The sequence below is a fragment of the Protopterus annectens genome, chromosome 11.part0, assembly GCF_019279795.1.
Source record: "Protopterus annectens isolate FY-2018-M chromosome 11.part0, PAN1.0, whole genome shotgun sequence".
Lineage (NCBI taxonomy): Eukaryota > Metazoa > Chordata > Ceratodontiformes > Protopteridae > Protopterus > Protopterus annectens.
Window position 1 is genome coordinate 464661237 of NC_056745.1, and position 24632 is coordinate 464685868.

Sequence of the window (24632 nt, forward strand, 5' to 3'; positions counted from 1 at the left end):
TACAGTTTCATCTGCATTGCGTCTATGCTCACAAAACTTTTTTTCTGTAAACTTCAGGCATTACTTTAAAACATTCTAGAAAACATTGTTTCATTTTATCATAGTTTAATATCAGACAATTTAGAAACACCAGTTACAGTTTTACCATGCAGTAAGGGGATCAGGAACCGTACCCAGAGCCCTTGGTGCACATTACACTTTTTACATACACTTTCAAATATATGAATAAAACTATCAAAATAATCACCCTCTGTAAACTGTGGAAGAAATTTACTGACCTTTATTGCTTCTGGAGTTTGGTTATTCCCTTCTCTACTACCTCCATGTTCATGTGGAAGAGTACGCATCTCCCTCTCATGTTAACGCTGGTTCTCATTTTCTTTGGACTCCAAACACCACAGTCTCTCTGCTGTCTCTATTTCCATCTGTTTCTCATTTTCTTCAGCCTCCAAATGCCACAGTCTCTCCGCTGATTTCAATTCCAAATGTTTGGCCTCCAGTTCAAGTCTCTTTAACTCCAAACAGATTTTTAAGTCCTCTGAGGAAAACGTAAGCTGTCCTGTTTCTGAGGGCTATAAATTCCCATCACCAGACTCCTTATCCTCCTGGTTGCTGGTATAAGCTGCAACTAAGCTTGAAATCATTTCTCTTTAGTCAGGTTGGCATTCACCAGTCCTTTGGCTTCACACATCTTGGCGAACTGACTCTTTGACAGTTTGCCAAAATCCTCTACTGACATCTTTGCCTGCCTTCCCTGATTAAACTAATCTAACAAAAAAATAAATAAAACTGTTGTGAAAATGAAACTCTGTATTTTCATTTTCTGGCTGCTGAGAGTTCACACACCTTTAGTGGCAACTGCTTCCAGGCTATAGATGTTCAATTAATATCCTGCTACTGCCACCAATATGTGACATCCCGCCTCTGGGCCAGTAATCAAGGAGCCTACATAATCACCACTGAAACTGGTGAGGGATGTTCACTTGGAACAAAAGTAGATGCACACAGTACTTCTAGATGCAGGTCTCTGCATCAAGCCCAATTTTCCTTACGAGCACATAGGGAACACACACTCAGTCCAAAGTCTGGGATTCCCCTCTTTCTCTCTCTCTCCAGGCACCCAATAAGACTCTCCACTGGCACAGCTATAGAGTTGAGTCCTCAGCCAAGTGTCCCACGCCAAATTCTCCACCCCCCCTCTCTGTGAAATCAGTGCTCTGTGTCCCTGCGCCAAGCTGGTGCATGCGCGCACACACACACACACACACACACACACACACACACACACACATACATCTGGGAACGGTTGGCACAGATTTACTCACTCTGCTACCCTTTGCCCAGACTACAAGGTAGTTACTGCCATGAGACACTCCAAAGCCAGCTACTCTAAGGCTCTTACAAGGCTACTCTATTATACTGAGTAAAATTAATAGCAATACAAATGGTAGCATTTTGACTAAATGCAACGCTTTCAAGAGTGGCCACAGTGACACCAAATAAATATAAGTACTCTCAAAGGTTAAACATTCTCTAAAAGACCAGCCACAAAGAAAAGTTTAAATATATTTAATAATAAATAATAAAAGAACATGAAAATACTAAATATCTATTAACAATAAACACGAGTCCAGTTGCAGAAAATATTAAAAATAATGCAAATGAATAGATTCACACACATACAGAAAAATGGTACTTAACTAATCTCAGTATATTTTCCCAACTGATCTAAAGAAGTACTATTCCCTGGTTATTTATTAAAGCAACACAAGATGAAGTGGGTGAGAGATCTTTCTATGTCAGTTTCCAAAAAACAGACTGCTCTGAGACTTCTGTCTTATCTGGTATTAAAGCATAATTTTTGTGCTGGATTACAGAATGACATCACATACATCTAGTCATCTGACTTTGGTTCCCACTCTACCCCACTTTACTAGAAATTGAACTAGACTCTCGCACATATGTGCCATAATACACACACACAGAGCTTTGTTTCAGCTTCTGGAAAACATAAAATAATTTCAAACTTCCACCCTTCCAGAGTAGCAATTAGTTCACCCCCAAGGACAATGGTTTGCTATCAAAAGATTGAAAGTCATATGGTCTAAAGTTTATATGCTCGACAGATATGGTCGATACATGAATATTCAATAGTTCATTTGGTCGACATTCTGTCGACATTATGTTGACAACAGGCAAGGATTTCCCTTGTCAGCACTGTTGTGCGACCTCAGAGTTGTAATATATAAGTAGCGGACGGTGTGGGGGGTGCAGGGTGGCACAGCCCCCCTGCATAAACACTAGTGTTATTTGCATGTGTCTGTCGACCATTTGAACGTCGACGTTATGAATTCAATATTATGAACTTTAGATGTAATGATTTTGACCAAATGAACATCGACCATATGACTTTTAATCTTTTGATAGTAAACCAAGGACAATACAGAAGGCTTCCTAGTACAGCATTTTTGTCACTGGCTGCATTGAGACCTGTGAGATAAAATCTTTATGGCCTAAACTAAGTAATTTAATTTCAGTATATTATCTAAAAGTAAGGTGGGGCTGAGATTAACCTCTTCTCTTCCAGCATCCTCTGTTAACATATACACATTTCCTCAATTACAACAGTGCAGTCTGATATAAATGTATATTTCTCTTCTGTCCAGCAGGACCCACTGTTGGTACATTTTTAGCCAAGCAGCTTTACAAATACATTTTCAACACAAACATCAGTACAAATCAGTTTGACACACTAATGAGACATAATTCTTTATAAAGCTCCAGCTAGCTATGCTGGCATACGTTATACATCCAATGCCCTACTTCTCCTGCCATAACTGGCAATACCTCACATCATCACAAAGTCTAATTCTGTTGGCTACCAAAAAAAAAAAAAAACAATTATTTGAAAATGGAAATCAAAGTATAACACAACTGCATTTGAAGTAAAGAGATAAAAGGACTGAAAGAGGGATCTTTACAAAAGTGAAGGAGCACATTAAACAGAAATAAATGAAAATTGTGGGAACAATGCATGCAGGATGATGTTCAGGAGGGATGTGGTTTATAGGAAGGCTAGAATTCAACAATTTATATAAGTTTGGACTGATGATAATTACAAAAAAAAAGAAAACGCGTGTTGTATAATGTATGTAAATGTAAAAATGTTAATATGCTTTGTTTTCTTTTCTGTTAATGTATGCTTGCCTATATCTTAAGCGGTAATTTAATAAAGGTGTTAAAAAAGATTACAAGCCACTGACTGATTTCATGCAGCTACCTTTGAATTCAGTAGCAATGTAGTTTAACAGTGTGTGCATGTCTGGAGATATTCACATTTGTTACAAAAAGAAGTTATGTCTTACCATAATGTTCCATCTGTGTTGTTATCTTCTTCCATTCATCACTGATGGGTTCGGTTCTGAGCCCTCGGAACCGAGTCGGCCTAATACTAAGCCTGCGTACACCAAAAACCCTCGAGTTAAGCTGCTACCCACAATGCCCTTCTCCCAGTTACCTCAGATCGAGTTTGCATGCAACATACAGAGGTAAAAGCAGAGGCCATTTCTGCGCAAAAACCCTGAAACGCCACAAGGACCTGTAAGTTCCATCAGGAGCCTTTGGTGGGGGACACAGGGTAGGTTGTGATGAATGGAAGAAGATCAACACAGATGGAACATTATGGTAAGATATAACTTATTTATCTGATGTTGTTAATCTTCTTCCTATTCATCACTGATGGGACAGAATCCCAAGCTACTTGAAACCCCAGGTGGGCCTTATGGAAGAACATTCCTGAGTACTATTGAGCCAAAGGCCACTCTTCCCCTTGAGACCATGTCCAATTTGTAATGTTTGATGAAAGTATGGGGTTTAGCCCAAATGGCTGCTGCACAAATGTCGTCCATGGAAGCTCTGGAATGAAAATCAACAAAAGCTGCAATGGCTCTCACTGAATGAGCTTTGATATTAATAGGTTTAGGTTCATTAGCTTGAGAGTATGAAAAGGTAATACAATCTCTGGCCATTTTGATAGAGACCTTTGATATGGCACATCCCATTTTTGGTCCAGAGAAGGAGATGAAAAGTTGATCCAACTTGCGGAAAGATTTAGTCCTGTCTAAATAAAAATGCAATTGTCTATGTACATCCAGTGAGTGCAGACAGTATTCTCCTTTATTGGAATAATTTGGGAAAAACACTGGGAACTGAATGGACTGGTTGACAGAGAAATCAGAAATTACTTTGGGGAGAAAAGAAAAAGTAGTACGAAGAGATACTCTGTCTTTATGAAAGATTAGATATGGACTCTTGATGCATAAGGCCTGTAGTCCCGAAATGCGTCTAGCTGATGTGACTGCCACCAAAAAGAGCGATTTCCATGAAAGAAATTTAAGGTCACATTTTGCAGCAGGCTCAAAAGGGGGTAAAGAAAGAGACTGTAATGCCACAGAGAGATTCCATGTCTCTACAGACTGTCTGATTGGGGGTCTGCTATGGAAAACTCCTTTGAGAAAAGTCTTGCAAATGCAGGTGGAGATAAGTGGAATGCCTTCTAGACCATTATGAAAATTGGAGATAGCTGCCAAGTGGACTTGAATAGTGGAAGCTGAATCTCCATTCTCGAAAAACTCAGAAAGGTAGTGAAGAACAACAGATGCAGGAGCTGAGAAGGGGTCTAACATCTGTTTTCTAGACCAAAGAGCTAACCTTTTCCACTTACCTCTGTAGAGTTTTCTGGTGGTTGGTTTATGGGAGGCCAGAATAATATCGCGAACAGGTGAGGAAAGGGATTCCTGCCTGGCGACTAACGGAAGTGGAGAAACCAAGCTGTCAGCTTGACAGTGGACAGATTTGGGGGAGTCAGCCCTTAGGGGTGGTGAGAGATTAGGTCCTGAAGGGTGCCCAGGATCCATGGAGGTTGTAATAGGTGAGGCCGGAGAAAGGGGAACCACACTTGTCGAGGTCAGAATGGGGCAATGAGGATCACTTTGCATCTCAACCGAATTGCTTTCTTTAAAAACAGAGGTATCAAGGAATTAGAGGATAAGCATAGAGGAGACCCGTGGGCCAATCGTGAGTCAAAGCATCTCGCAGTGACTCCACTACTGGGGGAAAAAGGGCAAAGAAGCTGCTGCATTTGTTGTTTGAGGGGGAAGCAAAAAGATTGCAGCAAGGCTGGCCCCAATGGCTGAAAATTTATGCCGTCACATTCGAATTGAGAGACCACTCATGTGGAAGGAGGATGAATCTGCTCGACCTGTTCGCAATCAAGTTAGAGCTCCCTGGGATATGCGCTGCTATAAGAAAGCGGTTAGAAGCTATTGCCCACAATGCCAAATTCTCATGGCCTCTCGACATAGGGGGTAGGATTAGGTACCTCCTTGTTTGTTTATGTACCAAACTACGGATTGCAATCATTCCCGATGAAAGGAGCGGATGTAGTGCCTGCAACGCCAACAGCACCGCTCTCAACTCCAAAACATTGATATGCAAATTGGCCTCCAAGTTAGACCACATGCCTTGGACTGTCTTTCCCTGAAAGTGCCCCCCCACCCTATCAGGTAAGTGTCCGTGGTCACCGTAGCACTGGGTTGAGGGGTCTGGAAGGGGCGACACCATAGAATTTCATCTGTCCTCATCCACCAAAGAAGATCTTGCTTGCAGGAATTGGTGATGAGGATCTGTGAGTGTAGAGGGTGAAGGTTTGCCAAACACTGGGACAAAAGGAGCCATTGTAACAGTCTCATATGTAATCTTGCCAGAGGAACTATCAGAATGGTTGCAGCCACAGACCCCAGTTCCTGTAGAACTTCTCTTGTTGACACTTTTCTTTGACAAAGTATCACTTGTACCTGTAATCTTAATCTCTGAAGCCTGTGAGGTGGAAGAGATACTAGGCTTGTTCGAGTATTGAATACTGCTCCTATGAATTCCAATTGTTGGGTAGGGTGAACATTGGATTTTTTCCAATGGACTGTGATGCCTAGAAACTCTGCCAGTGAGAGAGTGTAGCAGAGGGCCATGGTCAGTAGGTGCGTGGTGGGGGTGGAGAGGAGCCAATCATCTAAATATGGAAACACCTGGAATCCCTGAAGTCTCATATGAGCTGCCACCACTGCTAGGCATTTCGTGAACACTCTGGGGGCCGTCGAGAGAGCGAATGGCAGGGCTCTGAACTGGTAATGATTGGCTCCCAGCCAGAAGCGAAGGAGACTCCTGGAGCGTTTGTCCATTTTTATATGGTAATATGCATCCCGGCGATCTATTGAGCACATCCAAACATCCTCCTGTAGAAAAGGGAAAAAGGACTGTATAGTGACCATGCGGAATTTGGTTTGAACCATTGACTTGTTTAGCTGGTTGAGATCCAAGATGGGTCTCAAGTCCCCGGTCTTGAGTAAAAACCAGATCCGCATCCGGGGGGACTGGTTGGATGACTCTTTTTTGACACAGCTTTCTTATCTCTGAAGCCGCATCTTCCCTTTGACTGGGTGGAACATCGGGAAGGTACTTTGAAGGTTTTGGGTGAGATATTACAGGGATGTAATAGCCTCTGGAGATTATTCTCTACACCCACCGATCGTTTGTAATAGAGTGCCAGGCAGGTTGGTGCAGGGAAAAACGAGCCCCAACTGCTTCCAGAGAAAAGCAATCGGGCAATGCTTCAGGAGCATTGATAAGATCGTCCGGAGAAAGAATCCCTGGAGTCTTGGTTTCGGGGACCCCCTCTGTCCATAAAGGGGCGTCTTCCACCACTGGAACCCCCTCTGCCTCCAGGGGAATCCTCCCTGTCAAAGGAAAAAACTTCAAAGATCAATACACGTAAGGTTCAGTTAAGGCACATTTAATAACTTGCTGCAAGGAGACAAAAACATGCAAATACAGGATTTTGCCTAACTACTAACAGGAAGTATGCTATTCTTATACTATTCTACAAGACATGGCCTTCTATGGCTGACGTAATCAAACACAACTTTCAGTATTGTTTTACAGCAGATGTTACTCAGATTTTCTGCTGACATGACTGGATTTATGAAAAACATTTTGAGAAAAACAACCTGGCCTTGGTGGGCCCCAGCCCGTTACAAGCTTCTATTGTATAGTTCTAATACATGTGTTACATTTCAAGGTACTTCTCTAACTTAGGCACAAGCTTATGTTGATTGCAGTTTATATTTTCAAGCAGTCTTTGTTCTGATTATCTATAGCTTCTGCAGCTGTGTATTTTCTCACAGCACAAGCGGAACTCCTTGTCTAAGTCTCATAACGTTAATACAAGTGGTATTGTTCTATTCATTATTTTCCTGACACAAGCAGAAATTATCTGCTTCCTTGTAAGTTTCCAAAGTATAAGCAATAGCTGTGCATATTTCATGACAATTCAAGGTTAGAAAGCTTTCTGCAATTCGTACAGATTTATGCAGTGTGAAATAGAATAAATGTGTTAACCCTTTTCAAGCTTTAAATGCACTAAGCATATAACTAATACATACACTAATACATATTTTTCTGACATTTCTCCCCTTTTAATACTTTTATTCTACTTTCGAAATAAGCATAAACAGTTTTTTTCTTCTCCTAACCTCTTCCTACTCAGGATTTGCAGTTAAGAGAGTCATTCAGTTTAAACTTATGAAAGCATTTCAGTTTTTCAATAGTTCTTCAAACTCAGCACTTTGATATAAGGTTTCAGAAACTGACATGTCTATAAAGTCTTTAATCAGTCTTTTCATGCAGGGGATGCCACAGCAAACACATACTCCCAGTAGGAGCATTCCTACACAAATGGCAATCAGGATGGTACCCCACCCCCCAAACCATTTCTGGAAAAAGTCCGTCAGTGGGTTTGGGCCTGGTTTGGTCATGGCCGACACTTGCTGAATTACCTCAAGATGATTGTCTATCTCGTGTTTATGGTCAGGAATATATGAACAGCACTCCTCCTGGATTGAAGTGCAAGTACCACCTCTCGCCGCTAGGGTGAAGTCGAGAGCCATGCGGTTTTGAAGCACTACAGTTCTCATGGCATTCAGTTCATCAGTCACCAATTCGAGAGCGGAAAAAGTTGCATTGCTCATTACTTCGAGAAGTTTTGACAGTTTTCTCAGCTCCCAGATCGATTTCACTGCTCCATATGCTGGTAATATGCCTGCCCACGATATAACACTATCACTCAAGTCCATGTGTGTCAGTCCATAGCCTATAGAATGATGGTTTTTCCAACGCGCATCGATTTGCCCCACTGGATTTACAGGTTTCTTGACGACTTCTCGGACATTCCGAATTTTTCCTCAAGGCAAAACTGCAGTGTGTCGTATGGCCGGAACCAGGTATCCCAAAAAACAACTGCCGGACCAATTCTCAGGTAACCATTTGTATGCCTTTCTGCCACACACAAAATAACAGTCCTCTACCTTAGTAGTAACTTTGCTATGAATATACACTTGCCCTGCATGAAACATTTTTCTATCAATTATAGACAGTTGTTTATAAAGAACAGAATTATGTTTTACTTCATTGATTGTTTTGTGCATCAATACAAGAAATGAATCATAGTTTATATTACAATAAGAACCTGCATTGTTAGCTTTAGTGTAACATTTATAAGGAACAGTCACATTGCAATTTCTCCAACCCACCTCAACATTATCATTTTTATAAAAACACACAGTTCCCTTCTGTGGAACAGACAAGTGCAATTCTATTTTATTTTGTGATGTAATGGTTGAGGTATCATGAATCAAGTTTTCCCAGGTCTTATTGACCCCTAGGGGGACTGTAGTCATTAATAACCCCCCGTATGCTGTCGGCAAAGCTGTGCAAATCCAGCAATTCAAAACATTGAAAGTCTCAGCATACACATATTTAATTGCCTGGTAAGTGTTGAAGTTTGGATGCCAGTCTATGAGTAACGCTTCACGTTTATTCAGTTAAATTTGTGTGGCTGGGAAAGGAAAGGCCACAGCAAAAATATTATTGTCACTAGTACAATTAACAGGATGATTATGCAATACTTTTGAGGAAATGGTTGTTCTGCATTCCTGTTTGTTCTGGATTCTATCATTTTTGCTCTTGACATGTGATAAGATTTCTGTCCAGTTCAAAGTTCTTAACTAGTTTGCAGTGCGTCAGGTGGATCCACGAGGCACGCTCTGCGATCTTGACTGCAGTGGGTGTTGACAGAAGCACTTGATATGGACCCTCCCACTTTGGTGACGTCCAATTCTTTTTCTTTATTGTCTTCACCCAGATCCAGGTACCTGGGGCCACTGCCACTTCTGATGGTCTGGTTTGTTCTTTATCTGAAACAGAATTTGACTGCAACAGATGTTTAGAATTTAACAAATTTCTCATGTACTCTGCTAGTGTACAGTCGGCTTCCTGGTCTGCGGGCATGAGAGGTTTCCATTGAGGTATATAATAAGCCCTTCCAAATAGTTTTTCAAAAGGAGTCAATCTTTTTGCATTCGGAACAGTTCTCATGCTCAACAGTGCCAGGGGCAGACAGTACACCCAATTTCTCTGTGTTTCTTCTATTAACTTCCTTAGCTTACTCTTTAAAATCCCATTATGCCTCTCTACTAGCCCTGCAGATTGCGGGTGATACACACAATGATTTTTCAAAGAAATACCAAAATGTTTACTTAACTGTTGTATGGTTTGGTTTACGAAGTGTGTGCCATTGTCACTGTAGATCCTTTCCGGAATGCCAAATCTAGGGATGATTTCTTTAACGAGAATTTTCGCTACGGTAGCCGCATCTGGATTTTTAGTCGGAAAGGCTTCCACCCATCTGGAAAACATATCTACAATGACAAGACAATACTTCTTATTTTCACATTTGTTTAATTCTATGAAATCCATACAGATAGTATGAAACGGATACAGTGGTGTAGGGAAACTCCCTTGCTTAGGCTTTAACTCCCCTTGTGCATGATGTTTATTACAAACATGGCACATCAAACAAAATTTTTTAGAGTAATTTAAGAATCCATATGTCGTGAACACTCGGTTCACCAGCTGTACCACCCCTCCTGTTGAGACATGGCATTACCCATGGCTCAACAAAGCTGCATATCTAAACAAATTAGATGGTAATATTGGTTTCCCCTCTTTAGAGATGTACAGCCCCGAGAATTACTCTTCGTTTTACCCATCTTCGTTTTTCAACTTGCGTAGTAAGTGTCTTCATTGTCTTTAGCATTTCTAAGTCTAAAATCTCAGTGGGTTGTAATTCCTCATTCAAAAGAAATACTTCTGAAGCTGCCTGCTTTGCAGCTGTATCAGTTCTCGCATTACCTTTTGAAATCCTATCCTGTTGCTTGGTATGAGCTGTGCATTTACAAATAGCTACTTTCTGAGGTAACTGAATAGATTCTAAAAGATCTAAAATAAACTGTGCATGATTGATTGGTTTGCCAGTAGATGTTATCATTCCTCGATTTTTCCACTGTTGCGCAAAAATATGTACAGCAGAGAAAGCGTACTGGCTGTCAGTAAAAAAAATTTTCACACATTTACCCTTTGCTAAGGTACATGCCCGTGTCAAGGCAGTCAATTCTGCTGCCTGTGCAGATAAATTGTGTGGTAAAGGTTTTGCTTCTATAATCTCAGTATCAGAAACTACTGCATATACTACTAGGTTCTGTCCTGCAGGACCCCTTTTGCACGAGCCATCCACGTAGTATGTCACCTCGGCATCATCCAAGGGGACATCCGTAAGATCTTTTCTAGGCAGTGTCTTTTGCTCAATCGCCTGCAGGCAGCTTTGCGGTGTGCCATCTGCAGGGGTTGGGAGCAAGACAGAAGGGTTCAAAGTCGTGCATCGTTCAATTGTCATATGAGGTTGGCTCAACAATATAGTCATACAGGAAAGATGCCTAGCAGGGGAAAGATATGCTACCTTCTCTTGCAGTAAAATAATTGCAACTGCATGAGGCACTCTCAATGTCAGAGGGTAGAACAAAACTACTGAGGCCGAAGCCTGTACTGCCAATGCAGCTGCAACTGCTGCTTGTACACAGTGGGGTAAAGACCGTGCCACTGGGTCTAGTTGTGATGAATAATAAGCAATAGGGCGTTGCTTGTCCCCATGCTGCTGTGTTAACACTGATGTCATATAACCTTGCTTACAATCTACAGTTTGGAAAAAACGTTTATGATAGTTTGGTAAGCCCAAAACTAATGAGGACGCTATTAACTGTTTCAGTTTGCAGAAAGCAGATTCTGCTTCTGGTGTCCATTGTAACAAATCCTGTGCTGCCATAGGCTTTTTATATATCAGGTTAGTCAGCGGTGCAGATTCCAAGGCGTAGTTTGGAATCCAGCTCCGGCAAAAATTAGTCGTACCCAGGAAGGACATCATTTCCTTCTTGGTAGTGGCTTTTGGTGCTTGTAAAATCGCTACTTTTCTGTCCTCATCTAATGTCCTACCCTCTTTGGATATTACATATCTTAAGTATTTAACTTGTTTTCTCCAAAGCTGCAGTTTATTTTTGTTTACTTTATGTCCCTCAGTGGCTAAAAATTGTAATAGTGCTATGGTATTTCTTTGCAATCTTGCTGGGTGGGGGCCGCCAGCAGGATATCATCAACATAAAGTAAAATCTGACTACCTCTTGGTGGGGTAAATCCCGCCAAGTTGCTTGCCATTTCTTGTGAGAATATTGTCGGACTTTCACAATATCCCTGTGGTAGTCGTGTATATGTATACCTTTTCCCCTGAAATGTGAATGCAAACCAATATTGGCTGTCAGGGTGTATCGGTATCGAAAAGAACGCATTGCTGATATCTACCACAGAAAAATATTTCTGTTGAGGTTTTAAATCATTCAACAGAGTGTGTGGGTCTGGCACCGTAGGTGCCCTTGGTATTATTGCGTCATTTACAGCTTGTAAATCTTGGACCATATGCCACTCTCCATTCGCTTTCTTAACAGGAAATAAGGGTGTGTTACATGGTGAATCAGGAGATTCCACCAGCACCCCTTCCTTAAGTAAAGCTGCTACAATAGGTTTGATTCCTATCTCTGCATCTTTTCTTAAGGGATACTGTCTTTTCTGTGGTCTAAATGCTAACTTTGGCGTGATAGTAACTGGTCCCGCTGTACGAATAAGTCCTACATCTGACTTTCCTGTTGACCAAAGAGTTTCTGGTATATTCTGTAAGGCATTCTCTTCCTCCTTTAATAGGAGTGCTAATCAGCTGTCCTTGCTAGACTGCAAGTGCACGGCTGGGTGGGTCTGAGTTATCCAATTCAACTTCTGCCTTTGTATTCCTTGTTCTGACAGTTCTAACTCTGTCTGCTTTTCCCATCTCGTGACTTTCTCTCCTAGGTCTACCCATTTTACAGTCTTGTCCTTAGTTAAGCTAACATGTGGTAATCGATTAGATTTATAGAGTGCAAAGAACTCCTGGGGCAATGAACAGCTGGCTACACTGTTCCCTTCCATGTCCCAGTACAGATTACGTAATATCAATCTGTTTGCACGATTTTTAAACAATTCTTGCTCATATTCCTTATCAGGTCCTGGTGTGTTACAATAATACAGAGTACAGTGCAATAAATGTTGTTTATCAATGTCAGGGGAGGGGAACTTGCTGATGGCTACGTTCATCAACTCTTCGGTCACTGCCCCTGGACCAGTCGTAACCAAGTCCTGGCTGTACCAATAAAACATTTCACCCTCCGATTGCACTGCAAAGGTATCAATTTGTCGCTGTGCTTCCATACCCTGCATAGTCGGAACTACTGCTATACCAAATAGCTGCATAAGGTCTCTGCCCAAGAGATTCACTGGGCACTTTGCAGAAACAACAATTTTGCTTTTCTGGGTCAATCCTGAAACAGGATCAGTTATTGCAATATTATGGGAGAGGGGCTCCCGATACAGCTGTCCATTAGCTGCTTTCACTAATATGTAATCAAGTGACTCTGAATTCTCTGGCAGTTTGGAGGGATGTATCAGGGTTTGTGATGCCACTGAGTCACACAAGAATTTGACTTCCCTCCCTTCTACCAGGAGTGTAACTTCTGGTTTCGTGTCTGCTAAATAGAGCTCTAAGCTCAATAAAGCTAAATCCAATATTTCATTTTCTTCACTATCCGTAACTTCCTGTACTTCCTCTATTTCTTCTGTCACATCTTCTACTCCCTCTATCTCATTCTCATTTGTCATTTCTCTGCTATCCCCCTTCTAGTGATTCCTGACTATCATATAGTCAGTCCTCACCCTCCTTGTCTTCCGTGGTTGCCTTCTTGTTTTTCTTGCAATCCCTTGCCAAGTGTCCCTTTTTACCGCATTTGAAACATTCACCCCTTTTCTTTCGCCCTTCAAAGTCCTCTGATCGCTGATCAGATTGTTTGTTTCCCTGGGCATTTCTCTTGCCCTTTTTCCTGGACTGTACTACATAAACTTCTGCTCCATCTTCTACAGAAAATACTTGGGCTTTCTTTTTCTTTTTGCTATTAAAATGCCTTTCGGCATGCCTAGCATATTCAAGTAGTGACTGTAACCTGCTTGTACGATGATCTACCATGTGCTTCATACTAAAACTGCTTATGGGTGCAATGCTGCCATTCAAAAATGCATTCTTTAGCTGCTGCTCATATGGGGAATTGTGTGTCTGATATTCAGGAACCTGCATTCCACAATGGTTATTAAAACATTCTAACAGTCTGGCATAATATCTGTCAATAGTTTCACCTTCTTGTTGGATGCATTGATTAATGCAAGTCCAGTCTGCCCTAGGCTTCCATTTCTCAGAGATGCGGTCTGTAAGACCTTTTACTCTGTTGTCTAACTCTGCGCTGCTATGTGGGAGGGGCCTGAGCGCAGAGTCACGGGGATTCCAGTTGCCACTAATCATGTGCCAATCTGGTCCAACAATTTGTCCGACTACTTTTTCTACCTCTTCTCCATTTAAATTATAACTCAGCCTCATTCCTTGTAAATCTTCTAAGAACTTTCTGAAATTAACTTTTGGATGGGGAATTCCCTCAGTGGCTTTCCGGATATCTTCCGGAGTCCAAGGTCTATACACTAGAATAGTTGGGTCCTGACCTTCTTCTTCTATGAGTGGGCATATTTCTTTTTCACTCATAGATCGTGAATTTCTACCCATTTGATATAATTCAATGTTCCCTTTTGAATTACCTGCCCGTGTTTGGGACCTGGTCTCGATGGGATCTCTAATAAACGGTTTTGCTTTTGTAGTGTCTCTATTTATGGTAACAGCAGGATATCACAGGGGTGGACTAACTTGTTCACTTGCTTCATATTCTGGTAAGGGAGGCAGAGGGGCCAATGCTATTACTAAGCTATTGTCCTCCTTATCTAAAAACATTGCTTTTGAATTATTGCTTTTTTGTTCCCTACGGTTTACTTCCTCAATCCACCTGTGTGCCTGAGGAATTCCTAACTGGCGCTGCTTTTTTACCCAACCTCTGAAATCAGTTTTAAGCTGTTTGACAAGTTTAACAAGCAAGGATTTTTTCTAATTTACCGTCAAATTCATACTTATTAACCCATTTTGAATAGTATTTAATATTATCAGCACGCTGTGACTGCATGTATTTCGCGTCTTCGGTTAACGGCAGATTTTGGGGTCTTTTTGTGCAATTATTACCCATTTTCTTCTAACCTTTTAATCGTTACGTAACTCCTTATTTTTAACGTGGTACCACGGATTTTGTTATAGTCTCTTCAGAATGACTGCCTACCTGCTCTATTTCCCTGATCTATGACAAGACAGTAATCTTTTTTGTCCCTGACTTATAAAAATATAGTCCTGACAAAAACAATACAAATCTAGTCCCTGATCTAAAACAGAAAAAAGGTAGATTCACCTTACCTGAGCCTTCGTGATTGATCACCTGGTTCGTGAAAAACCCATCCTTCAGTCGCAGATCAGAAAGTGGCTGGCCTCTTTTGTATGACAATTCAGTCGGAGGGCTTTTCAAATAAGAAGAACCGATGTGGTTTCTTCCCCGTACGGTTTCAAGCCACCTGGCCTGTCTGATCCGTGGCGAAGTGAGGGTTTCCGGTCCGAAGGACCAATCTGTCAAAGGAAAAAACTTCAAAGACCAATACACGTAAGGTTCAGTTAAGGCACATTTAATAACTTGCTGCAAGGAGACAAAAACATGCAAATACAGGATTTTGCCTAACTACTAACAGGAAGTATGCTATTCTTATACTATTAAGTAAAAAATTGAAACTGCACTCGAAACCAATCAAACACTGGAAAAAGTGCAGCAGGCAGACGAGGGAATACTCCAAACTGTAAAATCACTCTGTTTAATACAACATCCACGAAACAGCTCCACCAGCAAAACACAGCACAAGCATATGGAGTATTCCCTCGTCTGCCTGCTGCACTTTTTCCACTATTCTTATACTATTCTACAAGACATGGCCTTCTATGGCTGACGTAATCAAACACAACTTTCAGTATTGTTTTACAGCAGATGTTACTCAGATTTTCTGCTGACATGACTGGATTTATGAAAAACATTTTGAGAAAAACAACCTGGCCTTGGTGGGCCCTAGCCCGTTACAAGCTTCTATTGTACAGTTCTAATACATGTGTTACATTTCAAGGTACTTCTCTAACTTAGGCACAAGCATATGCTGATTGCAGTTCATATTTTCAAGCAGTCTTTGTTCTGATTATCTATAGCTTCTGCAGCTGTGTATTTTCTCACAGCACAAGCGGAACTCCTTGTCTAAGTCTCATAACGTTAATACAAGTGGTATTGTTCTATTCATTATTTTCCTGACACAAGCAGAAATTATCTGCTTCCTTGTAAGTTTCCAAAGCATAAGCAATAGCTGTGCATATTTCATAACAATTCAAGGTTAGAAAGCTTTCTGCAATTCGTACAGATTTATGCAGTGTGAAATAGAATAAATGTTAACCCTTTTCAAGCTTTAAATGCACTAAGCATATAACTAATACATACACTAATACATATTTTTCTGACACTCCCCATGTGCTTTGCGTAAAGGGCCTTGAGGTTTTTTATGCCATATTTTCCCACTCTTCTGGTTCCTGGAAAAAGAATGTTGAGGTTTGGAAAAACACAGGCCAACGGCAGACAAGGTCTTTCCATCCTGTTCACACATAGCCAGTGTGTCCTTCACTTTAGAACTAAACAAGGCGGATGGTTTGATAGGGGCATTCAAACAGGAGGACTTGAAGAAGTCCGCGAGGTCAGAGATGCACATCCAGGCATGGCACCTCATGACTATGCCTGCACACACAGCTCTAGCCGCCCTATCGGTTGCGTGGGAGAGCAACCTCATGGACGAGTTGGAGATAGACTCACGGGTGGCAAGTTGAGAGGCAACCTTGTCGCGTGCCCCATCAGAAACTTGACCCAGGAGGGCTCCAGAAAGTTCGGAGATCAAATCTCTTTGGAGCCTCGTAAAATGTGCCAAGTAATTCAGAGACCTGACTGCAAAGGTCGCTGAAGCAAAAACTCGCTTCCCTAATCTGTCCACAGCCCGGAACTCTCTGTTGGGTGGGTGAACAGTATGACTTTCCTCCGCAAGGTCCTTTTTCATGGCCGCTACCACCACCATAGCATCTACTGGCAAGCCTCTAGACCAGTGGGGATGCTCCTCTGGTGGGGAAAGAATCTTATCTGGTCTCCGGGGAATGGCCTCAATAGAATCAGGGTTCTTCCACAAATGCTGCACGATGAGCTGGACTAAATCGTCGGCTGGTGGGGTCACCCAAGAAGTAGAAGGCCGAGAGCAGAAAGCCTGCAGGAAGACGGACTCCTCAGAGGAAGGATTGGAGGGCTTCCAGCCACCCCTCTGTTTCAAAATTACCAGGATGTCTCCAAAGGAGACATCGTCAGGGGGTGACCGTGGGGATCTTTCCCCATCATTGTAGTCCATATCCTCTGTGAGAGACTCCTCCGGGAAGTTAAGGTGTTTCCTCTTACACACCTTCTTCCAAAGGGGTTCTTCAGTGGAAACGTCTGAAAAAGAATCGGAAGGGAAATTACCCTGGCCAGGGGTTTCCTGAGGCTTGTGCTTTCAGTGTCCTGGGGAGGTGGCCTGTGGTAGCTGTAGCTCAAAGGGAGCAGGAGGGCGATCCGACATAGGGGGAGCGCTTCCAGAAACAAGCACCCCCTCCATCACCCAGAAAGCTGGCCCAACCATAGAGGAATGGGAGCCCGGAACAGAGTAAGACAATCTCGGAAGTGGGGTCACACCCTACTCTGTGCGGCCCGCTCCCGGGGATGGAGTCTCAAGCAAGATTGGGACAGGTGTTGCCCCCAGGTCCGAGGATGGAACCAACAAAAAACTTGGAACCGTGCTGGGAACCGAGGGTTCCACCCCACAACCATGAGACTGAGGAAGGGACGGTTCCATAGGAACCGAGGCCCAAAGGGGAGTCCTTGAATCCTCAGAGCGGGTCATTGTTGGCACTGAGGAAAGGGTTCCCACCAAGGACATCGGAGCTATGGGCCTCAGAACCAATGTATCCGAGGGAGGAGAATAAGTGGCAGTGCTGGGAGCATTAAACCCAAACTCCGAAATGGGAAGAGTTTTAGGACTGTTTGTTATCCCTCTGGCCATCAACAGCTGGTCCAGCAGGTGCACCACATCGAATTCAGACAGACTCCTGGTGGACCTTACAGACACTCTGGAAGGGGAGTCAGGCCAGTCCAGAAAAGGGCTGCAAGCCTGGTCTAAGAACCGGTCCAAAGAAGGGGAGTACTGGGTCCGTGGTATTTGAATTGTCAGTACCAAAGATTCTAACTTGGGACCAGGCAATACAGGGACTAATGGTGCTGAGAAAGGACTTGGTGCTGAAGAGACAGCTGGAGTAGAAGTTATTGGCTCCAAAAGGATCATTGGAACCGACGTCGGTGCAGTAAGAGGTGAAGTCAGTGCCGAGACTATCGGAGGCAGTAAGGTCGGAGCTGTAGTCGTCACTATAGTTAAGTCTGATGCCGTAGATGTCGGTGCCAAAGGTGGCGCTGACGTCAAAGTTTTTGCAATGTCCACAGAAGCAACTGGAGCACAGCTCGGAACTGGAAGATTCGGTGCCGAGGAAGCAATTTTGTGTTCCATAGAAGACTTGTGGGCCTTGTGTTTGTGGGACTTACCATTATCACCAGCCGGTGAAGAGGGATTGGAATGTGGACTTTTTTGTCCTTCACTGGAGGGGTTGAGACCTCCGACACAGAAAGGGGCTCTGAGAAAGGTGAGGTTAATAGGCCTTTCAAGATAAGTTTGTTTTTCCTCTCATTCAGTGTCCGCTGATTAAACCTCAGGCAAATCTGGCATGGAGGTCTCACAGGGAGGTGGGAAACCCCCAGACAACAGACACAATCATCATGTAAGTCGCTGTGTGGGAGTTTGACATTGCAGGAAGTGCAATGTCTGAACCCCAAAGTCCCTTTTTTGTCAGACATATCCAACACACAGAAAGAAAACAAACAAATTACTGCCAGAAAGTATAGAAAAGAAGCAGAAAAGAAAGATACCAAAGATGGTATCAAACGGTACCTCAAGGGTAGGAGAGGGTGTTACCAATGATGGTAAAAGAAATACCTGATGGGTAGAGCCTAGATAGAGAAAAAAAGGGTAGAAAGAGGGTTAGATTTGAAAAAGGTTTCAAAATATAGCAACATTTATAAAAATATGACAGCTGGAGAGCTCGGTGAAACGCTACTATATGGCTGCGTGGCAAACGAGATCTGCGGTAACTGAGAGAAGGGCATTGTGGGTAACAGCTTAGCTCGAGAGTTTTTGGTGTACGCGAGCTTGGTATTTGACCGACTCGGTTCCGAGGGCTCGGAACCGAACTCATCCATGATGAATGGGAAGAAGATTAACAACATCAGATCAGATGTTTCCAAAACAGATGAGAAACTACTACTTATTTCCTTAAAGGAATTGTGCAAACTCTTCTGGATTCCTGCCACTGAGGTTTTTATACGGCCACTTTACTGAGATATATAATGAGAGTATATACCTATAATGTCTGTGAGTAAATAAAAAAAAATACTATAATCATTTATTTAATCTTGTTTCACTTTAATACATACTACCCTTGCCAAGTCAGGTTGGTCTGTGAATAAAGAGCAGTAGAAGTCGGTCACTATGCTCCACATACTGCTGCAGTACCTACCAGTTACAACAACTTTACTGACTGCGCATGACTCAGCTGTCTGACTGTGATCAAATGAAAATAACAATAATGGCCACAATAATGTTTTCTGACTTGTTTCACTCAAACACTAGCCCTGCTAAGCCAGATTAGTGAATGAACATGATCAAATAACAGAAGAGTTCACTTTAATTCACAGATTGCTTCTAAGCCCACCAATTATAGCCACTTTTTGACTGTGTATACATCAAATGAGTAACTGTGACCAAATAAATGAATAAATAAGTGGCAAAAGTAATGTATTTCTGCTCACTGTGTAACATGCACACTGTGTTAGTGGGAGATGACATAAAAGACAGGATATTAAGAAGGCAGGGAAGGTGGAGGGACAGGTGCAAACTGCAGAGACAAGTGATGAATGGGAGACTGAACTGGGGTTGGCCACCTTGAAGTCAAAAATGGCATAGAAGGGAAGTGGCCAAGGATGGGTATTCAAACAGACAGAATGGAAAGAACAATGGATGGTCCATGCTATAACAGTACAATAAGATAGGACAGTAATGAAATGCAAAATAGGGACTCGGCAGCAGAGACAGTTTTGGAACTGGAAGAAGAAAGCCTGCAGACAAGAGAATTATAGGACATGGGTCAGAGCAAGAAAGAAGTGAGAAATAATATGGGGACAAATATGGTTTTGGTGACTGTGGACAGTCACAGAGGGAATAAATGTCTTAGTAATTCAGACAGGTCAGGCTAGAAGACGCTGAAATTAGTATCAGAACTCAAACCTAATAAGGTATGGAGTGAGTTGATTAAGACAGTCAACAAACAGAAGGGTGGGGGGTTCAGTCATGGTACATGCTGATACCGATGACATGTCAAAGGAGATAGCTGAATGGATAGCAAGTGACAAGTAGACCAGGAGACTGGCAAAAAGAAGTAAAGAAAGGGGTTGGAGGTAGAATTCTCAGAAGTCTTACATTTAACCAGCCAGCACATTAAGGAGAGACAGGATCAGGTATTTTAATGACTAGCTGCAGCAATGCGCAAGACACAAAGGTTTGCAGCAAGCAGTAGGCCGAGAAAAGACCAGCTCTGCACCAAGGGCAAGCTCCATGTTAGAACAGAAGGACAGTGGTACTCAGAGCTGGGTTGGAAAGGTATGTTTCAGTGACTGTATCATCAAAATGAGCTAGAAGACAATGGGGGTAAAAAAAACTTAAGGGGTAGATAAGCAGTATAACTAAAAAACACAACAGACAAACAAATACAATTAATTTGAAATAGGGGCTGGGTATTAATATTATTATTATACAGTGTAAGGAGGCTGTGCAGGAATATGGGAGAACTGTGAGCAGGATTCAGAAGGGGAGGGTGACCAATGCTAACCTCAGAAAAACAAGGCTAGTGACACAGGAATGGGGCAATGAGGTATCTGGGTACAGGCTGTGTATGAATGATAGAGGAGAGAGGCATGAAGGTGAAGCAGCAATCTACATTAAAGGAGGAAATCAAATATGAGGTCAGAAAGGAAGAACACCACTGCCCGAGCAGAGTAGAGGAGTTGGCAGGGTCAGAACTTGAGTTAATTGCCCATCAGTAAAGTTAGAGGAAAAGAAGTAAAAGCAGGTGTACTGAAAAAAGTGAACTGACCACCACAGTCAGCAAGGGAGGAGAAGGATGAGGAAATAATGAAGAAAAGAATAAAGGAGAGTGGTAGAATAAGGCAGTTATAGAAGTTACATGGGATCCAAATATGCCACAAGCAGCCTGGGATATTCCAAGCTCCAGGGCAGAAACAGAGCAGATGATCAAGTTCTGAAATTATGAAAGGTGCAACAAACTGATGAAGAAATGTACCAGAAAGAATAGCATTCTGGATGTGGCCATAACCAAAGAAGGTTGGTTCAGGAATGTCTGACTGAAAGTATCACCAACCAGAAGTAATAATGCCATGTGTGTTTTAACATGGGAGGGTAAGAATACAAAGAAAAGATGACAATGGACTTTTATAGGACGTGCTGGGTGAGAGACTTACAAGTGAGTTAGGGTCTGGTCTTGGATACATATAGGGAGAAAACAAGCTATTTGAAAGAATTAGGGATGCAGAACCCAGGACAATGAACAAGGGTTTGAGAAACAGGCAAAATGAAAAGGTGGTGTAGCTACATAAGTGGATAAGATTAGTGATTACAATAAAAAAGATATGGCATGGCAGGAGGAGGAAGCATGATACTATGCAACAATATGGGGACAGAGATGGTTATGGTGACTGAACACAGTCACAGAGGGTATGAAATGTCTTAGCAAAATGGCAACAAAGGATATGATGAAAATAGAGATACAAGCTTAAAGAAAGTTGGAAGAGGGGGGTCATCAGGGTAATCAAAGATTTCTCCAGATGCACAGCAAAAAAGATGGAGGGGTCAGCCCTAACCAGCATTGGAAAGGATCTCAGAAAAGTTGGAAAAAAAGTAGAGGTAATGAATGAATAATTTAATTCATTTTTTTTAAATCAATTAAAACAAGGAAAGACAGTCATGCTGAGAGGGATTACGGCAAAGTGGGAAAACCCAAAGACAAACACTAGTAGAGGCAGGAAGGAGGTTGACTAGGATCTAGGATATAAAGCACAGACACTAGATGGACTACTTCCCAGTGTTCCTAAAAATATAACCAGTGTGCTGACAGATTCACCAGAGGTCTTCAACAGATTACAGCCCACAATAGAACTGCCTGATGATCTAAAGTTAGCAAGTGTGCTAACCTTGTACTAGGTAAGGAGCAGAAAATATCCATGGAACAATAGGGCATGGCAGAGGAAAGTCATGGATAGAACCCTGAGGGAAAGACTGATTGCTTTCTTAGAGAACAACAATCTCCGTGAAACCTAACAACATGGTTTAATAGCTAAATTCAGCTGTCAGAAAAAAAAAACTTCTTTTACAGAGAAATTGATTACACGTACTTCAACAAAACCTGTTGACTTTCCCACAGTCAAACCTGCTAGAAACGCCGGAGGAGATAGACAGATTGTCAAAACTGAAAAAGTGCAATGCAGCATGGCAGGACACAGAGAGATGCTGTAAGAATGACAATATAAGAAATAAAGAATGTGAACAATGAAGCACTGTAAAAGTTGATCTTGATTCTAGCACTCTTGAGCATGTTTATTACAGACACATCTGAGGGAAAAGAAAACAGGAAAATCCTCTTAGGTGATGACACAAAGCTAAGTGCAGCCATACAGGATAGGAGGAAGAATCTATGAAATGATTTGAAAAGGCTGACCAACTGGGAAGAAACGTGGTAGATGAGATTCATTGTAGACAAATGAAAAGTACTGTACCAGGGCCACAGCAAACCTGCTATGCAGCATCAGTGAGACGGAGAAGACATGATGAGAACCGAAGAGGAAAAAGTGATAAGTGCTGTGCACATCTGGACTGGACCACCAGCAGAAGAGTTTGAGAGAGCAATGGCAGCAAGCACAATGATGTGGTATATCTTTTACGAAAAGTCATATGATGCAAACATGTAATGCTTCCACTGCGCAAGGTCCTGATCAGGGCAAACCTTTAGTACCGTCTGCAGTTCTGGAGGTCAAACATGGACAAGAATATTAGACTGAAGAAAGGAATACAGAAGAAAGTCACAAAAAGTGCAACTAAGCTGGAGGGGAAAAGATATAGTCAGGAACTAAAGGAATGGATGCCATTCAAACATGAGATCACTAAAGAGGAGGAGACTTGATATGGGTACACAAGCTCATGTTAAGTTGATATGAATGGGGCATCTTAAACAGAAGGTTGGGGACAAAGGCAGCAGAGTGCAGGGCCAGTTACTCTCCGGATATGTGATAGAACTTCATGGAGAGGGTTGTGGATCAATGGAATGGACTATTGAAATGTTCTGTGGAGGGGGAATACAGAAAGGCAATCCAGCTGGCATGGGGCAAGTGCAGAAAGGATAAGAGGGAAAATGGATATTCAGGGGAGGTAGAATGTTAAATGCACTCAAAGAAAAGCTACAGGCATCATATCTCCTTCTGCAGTCAAACAGATGTAAGATATATATGTTTTTTTCTTGCCATGTTTATTGGTACTATCCCACTTAATTTTTTTTCACTGTATGTGATGCTGTACTTCTAAGTCTCTCTCGAGTCCACTCAGTCAACAAAATACATTTATTCGTATGTTTTTGTTAACCGGGGCTACAGCACTGGTTCTCACACACCTTTTTCATAATCTGTCTGGGAGCATTGGTTAGGAGACTGTCACACAGTTAGGCAAATGGAGACAAAAGAAACCAAATTCTAGACCCCTGAAAGCAGCTAGTGTGCCAACTGCCAGATTTTAATTAATACTTTAAGGGACTATATCAGCTGTCTTACAGAATATAAAACAATTATGTTTGTTGATACTAGTCGATTCCTTGTTTAATATTCTCAGACTGCTAGTATCTCTATGTGACCATCATAACAGGGGTTTATTAGCGGATTCCTTGTTTTCTGCAATCGTAATGCTATGATCTCCATGTGACAAGCACAACAGATTTTCTACTTTATTTTAATTTACATATTTTTCAGACTGTCTTATTTTCTTGATATTTGAGAGTGACCACATAGTCATATAACTATAGTTGAAAAAATTAAAGTGAGATACGATTTTTTTAAAATGCATAAATACATACATATAACACAATTTCACAATAAAACAATTATGGTGTACTTACCAGCATCTGGAGGTTTGTTTATCAACATTGTGTGCATGGCCATGATATTTGGACCAGTGAAGCATTCAACATATTCCAAGATCTAAAAACATAAGGGAATACTTAACAGGTTACACACTTTACAGTATCTTTATAAACTAATCTGTACACAAAAGCAAAGCTACTCTATTCAGTAACTATATTTACCCCTTGCAATGTACACAAATGCTGTCATACTGAAAGTGATACAGTGAAATGACAAAAGTAAAAACAGACATTATGAATGTAGACAATAGTTTATCCTTGACTTTACTAAGTCAATTTGACACAGTCCCATGGAAAACGGACAAGTTATCCAGCCTTTAACAAGGATTCTGGATTGGTGGCTTTGGCAGCAAAAATGGCTAGAAAAAGGAAATGCAGTGTCGCAGTGAAAGGAATACATGTCAAAAGGTTGTGTATTACTGGCAGACTTCAGGGATCATTGGTACTATAAGTCAACTTCAGCCCTTTTTGAAGGTAAAACAATTAATTATTTTAATTTATAGCCTTTATCTCAAATCACCTAGCTCAAATCACATTTGCTCAAGTATGAAGGCTGATCAGGTGGGGTAGGTGGCTCAGTTACACTGAGATAAATCCCTTTGAGTGGTAACTAGGTTTCTGCCTCTCCCAGGTATCAAATCCCTAGTAGATAAAAGAGGTCTAAAATGGAAATGAACCCCTGCTGCTTAGGGATGACAGCATTACCTGGGAAATAAGATATGCTGCAGATCTGGCA

At 41.8% G+C, this 24632-nt stretch overlaps 1 protein-coding gene across 1 annotated transcript in view; it reads right to left on the minus strand.

Annotated features, from left to right (window-relative positions):
• Positions 1-24632, minus strand: part of PHYH (phytanoyl-CoA 2-hydroxylase) — a 930440-nt gene that overhangs the window by 416361 nt on the left and 489447 nt on the right. The window contains exon 5 of the mRNA XM_044087967.1: positions 23873-23954. Coding sequence (XP_043943902.1) covers positions 23873-23954 — 82 coding nt within the window. The remainder of the gene's footprint in view (positions 1-23872; positions 23955-24632) is intronic.